General features: G+C 42.9%; 3 protein-coding genes across 3 annotated transcripts in view; 2 read left to right on the top strand and 1 right to left on the bottom strand.

The window, feature by feature from the left end:
• Positions 1 to 378, top strand: part of LOC307014338 (E3 ubiquitin-protein ligase SMURF2-like) — a gene marked incomplete at its 3' end in the record, with an annotated part of 72,404 nt that extends 72,026 nt beyond the window's left edge. Inside the window, exon 13 of the mRNA XM_079642212.1 lies at positions 325 to 378. Within this exon, the coding sequence (XP_079498338.1) occupies positions 325 to 378 (54 nt within the window). The remainder of the gene's footprint in view (positions 1 to 324) is intronic.
• The window catches only part of LOC307016330 (phosphoinositide 3-kinase regulatory subunit 6-like), a 492,324-nt gene that overhangs the window by 460,587 nt on the left and 20,048 nt on the right, over positions 1 to 11,689 (bottom strand). The gene's annotated exons all lie outside the window — the stretch shown is intronic.
• Positions 3,603 to 11,245, top strand: LOC307014569 (caspase-3-like). The gene is made up of 4 exons (XM_079642556.1): positions 3,603 to 4,069; positions 7,766 to 7,929; positions 9,159 to 9,273; positions 9,621 to 11,245. The coding sequence occupies exons 1-4, from the start codon at positions 3,850 to 3,852 to the stop codon at positions 9,851 to 9,853; spliced, it is 732 nt and encodes a 243-aa protein (XP_079498682.1). The 5' UTR covers positions 3,603 to 3,849; the 3' UTR covers positions 9,854 to 11,245.

The raw sequence follows: 11,689 nt of genomic DNA, 5'->3' as shown, positions 1-11,689 counted from the left end.
AAATTCCTATCTTAAGTGTCACTGCAGGTACATTAGAAATTGTAAATTAGTTTATCAATAATTATTGTTATTAGAATAATTGAGACTGAGTTTATGCCGTTGGTCTTTGTAATCTCTCTCTCTCTCTCTGTCTCTGTTCTCTCTCTCTCTCTCTCTCTCTCTCTCTCTCTCTCTCTCTCTCTCTCTCTCAGATGTTGTGTTTGCATGAATGTCTAACATCCAGTGTTTAAATGCTGTTTCTGAGCCGCTGTATGAAAGAGGACGAGGACAGAGGGAAGTGAAATGAACAGATGCATATCAAGTGTCCCGTGTTCTGGTCCTCAGGGTCACAGTGACTACAGCAACACAGAGCATCAGCAGCAGAACACTGAGCGCTGAGCATCTCACTGCGTAGAAGGTGGAGTAAACCCCAAAGGGGTCTCTGTGCTCCAGGAGGGTCTTGGTGGAAGACAAACACTGATATTGGCCAGTAACTGCACACCAATACTCTCCTGAGTCTTGCAGAGAGACATTTGAAATGACCAATCTCCCATCAGTGTCGCTGCGCACATTGCTCCTGATCTGATTATACTCACTATAGGTTCTTTCACAGTAGTATTACAGGAGTACAGACCTGAGTGATTTAATGTTGCCGATATTAACACCAGAGAGTGGTTTTGGTCCACTAAGCCCAAAGTGAAGTCAAGTTGTCCTTTGTCACTGTTTAGGAAATCCCTCGTCCAATCTGGAAGCTTCTCTTCCCTGAGATCAGTGACAGGAAACTGCAACACAGCTGTTTCTCCCACTGAGCGATAGATAATCTTGTCTTCAGCGATAACTGTGCAGAGTGACTGCTGACACACTGCTGTTGGTTCATCACCAGACAGGTGTATTCTCCGAGGTCAGCTGTTGAGATGTTGGATATACGTAGAGCTGATGTGTTCTCCACCACTTGGTATCTTCCTCTATCATTGTCCATCACTGATGTCGTATTGTCCCCAAAAACTCTGGTCCATATTTTCTGTCCATACTTCTTGCTCAGATCGATGATCCTGTTTGAGCCACTGGACATCCAGGTGGTCAGCTGCTCCAGGACAAGGCAGGTCTATTGTTCCTTCACTGACACCGCTTCATAAGATCTGTGTCAACCCTCAGAATCAGCGTCTCATTGATGGTCGGACACACGTAACCTGTTTATTTCATCATCAGTGGAAACTTTGAAGCGTTAGGGTTATCAGGATATCTTTGGGTTTTGGACTCATCTCAAAGCCACGCTGTAGGTTTTTAAACTTTTGATCTGAACATTTGATATCTTGAGTTTGCTGCACAGAGATGGATCTAATGTCTAGAGTTGAGGTTGTCCAGATAGCAGACTGGGGCTGTGATGTAGAGTCGCTGTCTACCAATAGAAGGGTAGGGGGTTTGATCCCGAAGTTTCTCTCGATGGCCGATATGTGTTAGTTTCTCTGAGCAGTTGGCACCTTGTATGGCAGCTCCTGCTTTATGAATTGTGTGAATCGTGAAATGCTGCGCCAAGAGGGTAAACACTGTAAAAGCGTGATAGAAACGCAGTCCATTAAACAGTCTGTTGCACCATGACCTGCAATCATTGTCTGTTTAGACTTTCTGAGATAGCAACAGTGGAGCTTAAGGTATTTTATCGTACACAGTGAGTGTGTAACCAATAGATATGAATCAGAGCCACCAGTGCTCTAACTCTGTGAGGCTTCCATACATAGCCGTGGGAACCTGTTTCAAATGGGGGGTGCTGTGGGGATGACACCAGGGCTGGTTCTGACCAATGTGCTGCCCTAGGCAAGATTTTAGCTGGCAATGAAAAACCTCTGCAAAAGACAAATACACTACAAAAAGAGAAACATATTGACATGGTGGACAGCTTATATAACAAGGCTTCAAATGTATATAGTATTATAACATGTTTTAATTGGAGGGGTGGACTTCACATCCTCTAGGGGGGTCCGGGCGTGCCCCCCCGGGAAGATTTTTTTAACATTTTAAAGTAAAATGCTTCAATCTGATGCACTTTGAGCGCCCAATTACTGGAGACTGATCTAGAGGGTACAACAGATCGGTTTGCATGTTATTAATCAAATAAGTATGTGAACATTTCCAATAACCTACCATAGCCAATAACAAATAAATGTAACTTATTTTATTTGTGTTTATATTTTTTAATATTTTTAAATCTCTCCAGTTTTAAACGATATTTTTGGTTTACTGTCCTATAGTATACATTGGAATGATTTCAAACCTGTTTTTATTTATCCTAATAATTATAAAAGGTGTGCCTTGGAAATATTTTTTTACATAAATTGTGATCAAAACGTTTGAGACTCACTGAGATAACTTAGACTAAAGTGAACGATCTAAACCCTCAGAGTCCTTTACCTCACTGAGTTTCTCAGTCTGACAGGACAGAACTCTCCCTCCACATGATTGTAGAAACAGCTTCTTATATCCGTTAGTGCAGCAGAAGCTAACAACAATCCCCGCCGGTACTGTGGTATCCCCTCTCTCTATCTCTCTCACGCTGGCTGTGAGCTGCGGGCGCCTGCTAAGCCAACATCCCCCACTTTCATCACTACAGCGCCCAGCATACAGGGCAAATGGAAAATGTTACCGGGTTGAAAAGGGTGTTATCTTTACTTAATTATGAATGTTGTTACATCAAGGCTGAAAATTCGTTTTTTTTTAAATTATATCTTTTTGAAGTGCAGATCCCCTGTCCTCCACCAGGGGGTGCTGCAGCACCCTCAGCACCCCTACTTCCCACGGCCTCAGTGCTTCTGGCTCCATGTCCTCTCACATTTCCCCAAAAGACGGCCACCAAAAACTTCCACGCATTTCAAATTTTATTCATTTTTCTCCTCTTGTTTTAGTTTTTCCAAATTCTGACACAAAACTAAAGCTTTTCAAAACTGTTGTGAGGATAACAGCATGTCTGTCCTGATAGTACTTTAGCTGTGACTATCTGCGAGTTACGTGTAGTTTATAAAAACAGACAAAACCTTCCTTTTCTTGAATCAAAACATTTTTGCTTTTTGTTGTTTCTGTTTCATGTTCTTCAATGAAAGCTCAAGGACAAGAGTTGAGGTGATGTTGTGGTTGAATCTGTTAACTTCACATTCAAATATCAGTAAATGCTGCGTAAGTTGTTGAAGATTCATGTGTTTTGGCTCTTTTGTGTTTTTATATTTACATCGTTTCTGAAACTGTTTTTTTTCTTTCGTTTGCGGCGATTGGCTAGTATGGCTACCGTACATACTCTTTAGCTCAATGAGATTTCCTGATTAAAAGTTATATAACAGTTACTGGTTGCACCTTATACTTCCTTATGCAAGCCTAAAGTGAACTCCCTTCCCCTCACTTTGTAGTTTTTACGGAAAGTTAAATCCAAATCAGTAGACTCTACTTTCTGTCCTTTATTGTGACAACTCTTTAAAAGCCCCCGCTGACTTCTTGTCTTTCCAGATGAATCAGTTATCTCCTGTCAAAAAAGGGCGTCTGTTTGAATGAATGCAGATGGCAGTCCAATGTAATTAGTGTAAGAGAGTGCAGGATGAACACGGATTTAAAATATATATATTTTTATTATGAGCTCCTGACAGAGAGCCTGTTACTCAGGTGAGGCGCTGAGTCATCATGTGGAAACACCTGAGGAAGACGTACATGTGCGGGAAAAAGACAAAGTTACGTAACGCTGTGACACAGGTTTCGTCCTGCAACAACCTGCAGAGCGCCGTGACTCACGGTGTGACTGCAGAGACACACATAACGGACTCACACACAGACACCTGAACACACTTTCCCGCACAGCAAACAGCAGAGAGTCCCAGGAGAAGACGGAGGATGTTGCTGGGGGGAGGACTGAGGGAGAGCAGGGTGGGGGGGAGTAACAGGGCCGTGCTGGTGTCCGTGGCTCAGTTTGACCCCGGGGTGAGGCTCGGGAGGAGGCCTGGAGCCCAGAGAGACACCAAGAAGCTCCACAGAACGCTGAGCAAACTGGGCTTCAGAGTGGAGATCCACGGCGACCTGAGCGGGGACCAGATCTACCAGCTGTTCCTGGAAGGTACACACACACACACACACACACCCCCCCCCCCACACACACACACACACACACACACACACACACACACACACACACACACACACACACACACACACACACTTAAACTTAATGTAGTTATGCACCATGATATCAAGTCAAATTCCTCGTACATGTCAACCAGCTGTGTGCGTCACTCTTTAGTGTCCGTTTCTGATTCTGATAGAGATTCAGGAAGGTCACACACACACACACACACACACACACACACACACACGCACACGCACACGCACACACACAGTTAGACTTAATGTATAGAGACTCAGGAAGGTAACACACTGCCTAACACACACACACACACACACACACACACACACACACACACGCAGTTAGACTTAATGTAGACTCAGGAAGGTAACACACTGCCTAACACACACACACACACACACACACACACACAGTCACACTGAATGTATAGAGACATAATATAAAGTGTGTGTGAGGGATTGTTCCACCATGAGCCTGCAGAACAGCTTCAGTGCTTTAACAACACGTTGTGTAATAACTCAACAACATGTCATGCAATTTAAATTTATAACGTGACGCACACAGCTGAGAGACCAGGGGACACTTAAAAGTGACGCACACAGCTGGGAGACAAGGGGACACTAAAGAGTGATGCACACAGCTTGGTGACGTTCAGGATTATAAAGCTGAACTACTCTCTCTGTCTCAGAGTTAGTCGTCTCAAAACTGTTAGTGTTTGTCAGGATATCTGAAATGACTAGGTTAGCTACGTTCATACTTGTCAACCCTCCCGATTTTCGCGGGAGACTCCCAATTTCATTGCCCTCTCCCGGTTTCCTCCCGGGGTCATATTTCTCCCGCATTTCTCCCGATTTCTGACAAAATCAGATTTACACACGACTGTTTCCACTCGGACTTTAATACAGCTACACCATTGTTTGGTTTCCATGGTAACACGTCTCTTTAGTAGCGTGCGCAACTCAAAGTCTGAGAGGGTGAGGCAGATATTCACAGGAAACAGAACAAGAATCGACAACTACTCTACTCTCTGCTCACTCCTTTCCTGTGAAATACAGGTCCAGCCCACACATATGCTCCATCAAGGACGGTGCTACAGGCCGCAAGGCAGTGCATTTACAACTACAATAAGCATGTTAATGTTAATCTAACAGCTCCGGCGATCCACTAGCACCCCCCCCCCCCCATTTGAAATGCTCCCGATTTCTGAGGTCTAAAGGTTGGCAAGTATGGTTACGTTAGCTAGCTAGCTTACAGCAGATCAGCAGTAACATCAGAATGAGTCGTGTGATCACATTGTTAAAATAAAACCATAAAACATTTAATGGTAAGTTTCCAACAACAGAGACAGTTGATCAGCTTTATAATCCTGAACGTCACCAAGCGCTCCGTCCCAGCTGTGTGCGTCACTCTTTAGTGTCCCCTGGTCTCCCAGCTGTGTGCGTAACTCTTTAGTGTCCCCTGGTCTCCAGCTGTGTGCGTCACTCTTTAGTGTCCCCTGGTCTCCCAGCTGTGTGCGTAACTCTTTAGTGTCCCCTGGTCTCCAGCTGTGTGCGTCACTCTTTAGTGTCCCCTGGTCTCCCAGCTGTGTGCGTCACTTTTTAGTTTCCCCTGGTCTCCAGCTGTGTGCGTCACTCTTTAGTGTCCCCTGGTCTCCCAGCTGTGTGCGTCACTCTTTAGTGTCCCCTGGTCTCCCAGCTGTGTGCGTCACTCTTTAGTTTCCCCTGGTCTCCAGCTGTGTGCATCACTCTTTAGTTTCCCCTGGTCTCCAGCTGTGTGCGTCACTCTTTAGTGTCCCCTGGTCTCCCAGCTGTGTGCGTAACTCTTTAGTGTCCCCTGGTCTCCAGCTGTGTGCGTCACTCTTTAGTGTCCCCTGGTCTCCCAGCTGTGTGCGTCACTTTTTAGTTTCCCCTGGTCTCCAGCCGTGTGCGTCACTCTTTAGTGTCCCCTGGTCTCCAGCTGTGTGCGTCACTCTTTAGTGTCCCCTGGTCTCCCAGCTGTGTGCGTCACTTTTTAGTTTCCCCTGGTCTCCAGCCGTGTGCGTCACTCTTTAGTGTCCCCTGGTCTCCCAGCTGTGTGCGTCACTCTTTAGTGTCCCCTGGTCTCCCAGCTGTGTGCGTCACTCTTTAGTGTCCTCTGGTCTCCAGCTGTGTGCATCACTCTTTAGTGTCCCCTGGTCTCCCAGCTGTGTGCGTCACTCTTTAGTGTCCCCTGGTCTCCCAGCTCTGTGCGTCACTCTTTAGTGTCCTCTGGTCTCCAGCTGTGTGCATCACTCTTTAGTGTCCCCTGGTCTCCCAGCTGTGTGCGTCACTCTTTAGTGTCCCCTGGTCTCCAGCTGTGTGCGTCACTCTTTAGTGTCCCCTGGTCTCCCAGCTGTGTGCCTCACTCTTTAGTGTCCCCCGCTGCGCATGTCTCCTCAAGTTGCTGAATGTTCTCTAAGTGCTGCATGTGTTGTCAAGTCGCTGAAGATGTTTCTTCATGTGGAACCTTTGTGTTTTTATATCTGCATCCTTTCTGAAGCTGCAGCGTGTTCCTCCTGATGGAAGAGTTTGTAGCACGTCAGCACCCGTAGGCCTCCGTATTTAATATCCCTAGAAATAGATCCTCAGGTTATATAATGCAAATGAAAGTAAAACCTGACATTTTCCATAGTTAATAATTACATAAAGTATTATGTAGAACTCTTGATCATCAAGTTTTATTGTTTTATGACTCTTGGTCTTTGTGTCCTTGATGTGTTTGCTGAAGCGTCAGGACACACACCCAGATAGTAAACAGACTGAACGTTCACGCAGAGTTTATCAACTGTGTGTGTTTATCGCTCAGAGACTGAGCAGGTCCATCGTTAGCAGAAAATGTCTAGTGTGAATATGAAGTATAAAATATAAGTAGCTTAATTAGTAAACACTCAGCTGTACACTTTAATGACAGTTAGTAAACTGCAATATACGTATACATTTAAATGATGTGTCTATGGTAGATTATTATTATTATATAAAATATATATTATATAACTGGTTTTAATCTGTAAATAATGTGATTTTATTTGTTTTCATTATTATTATTATTATTTATTTGTTATTTTTTTTCCTCGCAAAACATAATGGCATGTTTTTTATTTTATGTATTAGAATTATAATAATTATTATATTATTGTTTTTAATTTGTTTAAATATTATTATAATTTATTGTTATTTTTTTATATCATGGCATGTTCTGTCGTGAGTTGAGGAAAAGTACTTGTCATCAAGATATGTGTATGTTGCATCATCACTGACACAGTCATGTACATACTTGCGCAACACAAATACACACACACACACACACACACACACACACACACACACACACACACACACACACACACACACACCTTACTGACAGAGAGCAAACATACATCCTTTCCTGTAACTACTGCATACTTTCTGCATTGTGTGTGTGTGTGTGTGTGTGTGTGTGTGTGTGTGTGTGTGTGTGTGTGTGTGTGTGTGTGTGTGTGTGTGTGTGTGTGTGTGTGTGTGTGTGTGTGTGTGTGTGTGTGTGTGTGTGTGTGTGTGTGTGTGTGTGTGTGTGTGTGTGTGTGTGTGTGTGTGTGTGTGTGTGTGTGTGTGTGTGTGTGTGTGTGTGTGTGTGTGTGTGTGTGTGTGTGTGTGTGTGTGTGTGTGTGCACAGAGAGCAGGCGCCCTGTTAAGGATTGTTTTCTCGCCGTCTTGTCGTCTCACGGCGACGAGGGCTGTGTGTTCGGGGCTGATGGGAAACCTGTCCTTCTGTCACGCATTTTCAATTACTTCGACAACGAGTGCTTTGAGGAAAAGGCCAAAGTGTTCCTGATACAGGTCTCTACAGGACACACACACACACACACACACACACACACACACACACACACACACACACACACACACACACACACACACACACACACACACACACACACACACACACACACACACACACACACTCAAACTCACGGAACATCTTTATCTGTAGTCGATGAAACCGATTTCTAAGTTACTGTCTATCAGCAGCTACATCTCGCTGCTTCTGGAGATAAATCCAGTTCTCTAACCCGTGTCGTGTTCGGGGCAAATCTGACCGTGTTACTACTTCCATCGATCATAAATATTGTGTTTTATATTTGATTGCTTCAAGGCCTTCAGATATACTCCACAGTAGGCATTTAAACATATACAATTGCCGATAGCCACTTTCATTGAGTGATGGTGTTCATGGTCGAAAATGAGCTCCATAGGAAATTCATGGGTAACCGTAGATTATGTCCATTCATCAGAGAGTACACACACATCGACAAAAGGTTCATCTTGAATACATTTCAGTTTGTATTCTCTTGTATATTCACTGCGGTTATTCATCTGAACTAGCAGTCTGAGACATTGTTAACAGCTTAAAGGGAGGTAAATAACATTTGATGATGATTCATAGTTTTTGTGTTGTTTCTGTAAGAGCAGTTCAAACAAACCGGTCCATCTTGAACACATTTCAGTTTGTATTCTCTTGTATTTTCACTGCAGTTATTCATGTGAACTAGTAGGCTGAGACCTTTTTTAAAGTTTAATGGGGAGTTAAATAACATTCGGTGATGATTCATGGTTTTGTGTTTCTATTAGAGCAGTTAAAACCAGGACCACCAGAGTAGGGGGGAAGGAACGAACATGACAACAGGGTTAGGTTTCATTGACTCTCAGAGGATAATACAAAAAGGTATAAGGACATGATTTTCACAAGATACAGGGATGAAATTGTTTAATCATAATTGGGTGTTCACGGTTTATTTATGTATTTGTTTGTTTATTTATTTATTGTTTATTTATTTGTTGTTTTTATGATTTTGTTTTGTTTGTTTTTCAATAACAATTTTCGAATGTGTAATTAAGTAGATCATTTGTTTATATATCATTTGTAAGTCAGTCGTATTTTTGTTTATCAATTTGACTCTGCTTGAGTTTGTACGGTAACATGATTCTCATGTTTCATTTCATTATTTATTTTTTGTATTATTGTTTTACACATTCGAAATAAATCAAATGACAGTGTTTCCCTGCAGGCGTGTCGGGGGGGAGCTCTGGATGACGGCGTGGAGGTGGACTCAGGCACTGACAGCTTCACTCAACATCTCTCTGTTCCCATAGACACAGCTGTGATGTACGCAACGGCTCCAGGTAAACTGCACCTGTACTGTACCAACATTAGCCGCCTTTAGCTTAGCGGTGGTGACGTGAAGTCATGTGACCGTGCTGTAGTTCCTTTATAGCCCAACATTAGCCGCCTTTAGCTTAGCGGTGGTGACGTGAAGTCATGTGACCGTGCTGTAGTTCCTTTATAGTCCAACCTTAGCCTCCATTAGCTTAGCGGTGGTGACGTGAAGTCATGTGACCGTGCTGTAGTTCCTTTATAGCCCAACATTAGCCTCCTTTAGCTTAGCGGTGGTGACGTGAAGTCATGTGACCGTGCTGCAGTTCCTTCATAGTGTTTCCTGGTCTGACGTCCTCCCTCCTCCTCTCCTCAGGTTACGGAGCCTTCATGCACCCTCTCGGCTCGGTCTTCCTGCAGACTTTCTGTCGCTTGCTAAAGGAGGAAGGGAACCGTGAGCTGGAGCTGACCCGCCTGATGACCCGTCTCTCTCACAGCGTGGCCTTCACCTTCGAGGCCAAAGGAGGCGCTCTGGCCGGGAAGAAGGAGATGCCGTGCTTCCTGACTCGACTGACCAGAGAAGTGTTCCCGTTTGCCTCCATGCAATAGAGTGGTGCAGGATCGAGTCCTAAAACCCGGAAGTGATTCAGCATTTCACCACTTCCTGTTCCCTCGCCTCAGAGCCAATGGGATTTTTGAACTAGTTTTTGTAAAAGATCTGGAAATAAGGTCTGTGGTTGAGACACACTGAAGAGACGGATTACGTTTTGTTCTATGACATTAAACCCATCAGCAGTGACCCCACTGGTGATCTCTGAAGAGTGTACGTGTCTGAAAAACGATGGTTGTTACCAAGTGGCTGAATAGGACTACAGAAGTCGTGGAGGACGTTGTACGTCATTACGCCGAACACGTAAACACTCCTCTAAGTTAGTTTCTGTTCTGCTTGAGAGCAAGTCCCTGCCTCCTGCAGACTGTTCAAACAAACGCTTCAACTCGTTCCATTTAGAATCTGTGTGTTTGGATATGGATCTGAAGTTGGCGTGACGTTGAAGTCGTGCTGCTGGACTCTGCTGTAGTTCCTTTATAGCATAACGTTAGCATTTAGCTTCTGGAGATTAGATTTATGATTGGAACATTATAAAAGTAGACATGTGGAGATGATCCGGCTGAACAAAACGTGCATTTATCAAACAGCTTAGTTTTCCACAGATCTTATTTTTTACAATATTCCAAAATCCTATGGAGGAATCCTGTTGCTTTTTTGTCGAGGGAACCAGCAGCTTAGTTCCAGGTCGGCCTACAAGAATACGTCATCACTGCACCGCTCTATTGAAATCATTTCAAAGCAGAAATGTCAAGCATCATCTAGTTTGAATTTCGAGCAAATTTGCTGTCACCTACGGGAACATTTCATAAATCAAAATATCATAACGTTTTCACCGATTGATCAGAAGAACCAAGTTCATTTTAAATATGTTTACAGACCAATTGATTCAACGATAAATGATATGGCAGATTAATCAGTAAAAGATATATGGTTACAGCTCTGTTCAATCTTTACAAAGATAGCTTTTCCCACGCCTCGACACGGACTCCCTCCATCAGCTAGACTGCGTAAACCTGACTGCATGTGTGGAGTCAGTTCTCATTAGCAGGGCTGTGATCGAATAGTCCAACAAATCAGCTCATTGTGTTTGTATTGATCCACATGAATACACATTAGTATAATTGTATGAAGCTTTCAGAATAAACAGCCGATGGATATTTATTTCTACCTTCAGATGACGTGACAAACGTACATGTTTGTATTTGTATTTATATTTTGAATTCCTGTAGAAAATCTAAAGATGTCATCAAGGAAACTACTTGTCTGCTGAAATACTCTGCATATTGTACATACTCTGAAGTTCACGTGTGTGTGTGTGTGTGTGTGTGTGTGTGTTTACGTGTACGTGTGCTACCTCACAATAAATAATTATTTTAATGTTTTAACTTCCATTTCATTTGTTGATTTTTGTTCCTTATATATTATTTCAATATTATAAATGTCTTATTTTATATATTTTATTTTATTTTTCAAACATATTCTCCTCGATATTTTTACAATTTGTATTTATTTATTCCTTTGTATTTCCATATTTATTTAATTGGTATTATTATTCTTTAACATTCCATCCATGATTTTTAACAAACACGACACCAGCGCCCTCTAGTGACCTCACTTCCAAACTACATGTGCATTTGAGAGAGCTCTGAATTTACACACTAACTTACTTCATAATAATACTAGTGTACTTTTACTCAAGTAACATTTTGAATTCAGGTCTTTTAACTCTAATGTAGTACTTTTGTTCATGTTTTTATTGTATATCTTCTTTTTCTTGAGTAACATTTTGAATGCGGGACTTTTACTGAAACAGAATATTCCTACACTCTGGTACT

Source organism: Notothenia rossii (genome assembly GCF_949606895.1).
Source record: "Notothenia rossii genome assembly, chromosome: 8".
Lineage (NCBI taxonomy): Eukaryota > Metazoa > Chordata > Actinopteri > Perciformes > Nototheniidae > Notothenia > Notothenia rossii.
Note: the sequence above shows the minus strand (reverse complement) of the source record. Positions and strands in the feature narration are given on the sequence as shown.

Bases quoted from the DNA above. Each gene is read 5' to 3' on its own strand.
- LOC307014569 (XM_079642556.1), top strand. From the start codon at position 3,850: ATGTTGCTGGGGGGAGGACTGAGGGAGAGCAGGGTGGGGGGGAGTAAC. The intron at 7,930-9,158 runs GTCTCTACAGGA...GTTTCCCTGCAG, and splicing joins CCAAAGTGTTCCTGATACAG to GCGTGTCGGGGGGGAGCTCT. The intron at 9,274-9,620 runs GTAAACTGCACC...TCCTCTCCTCAG, and splicing joins GATGTACGCAACGGCTCCAG to GTTACGGAGCCTTCATGCAC.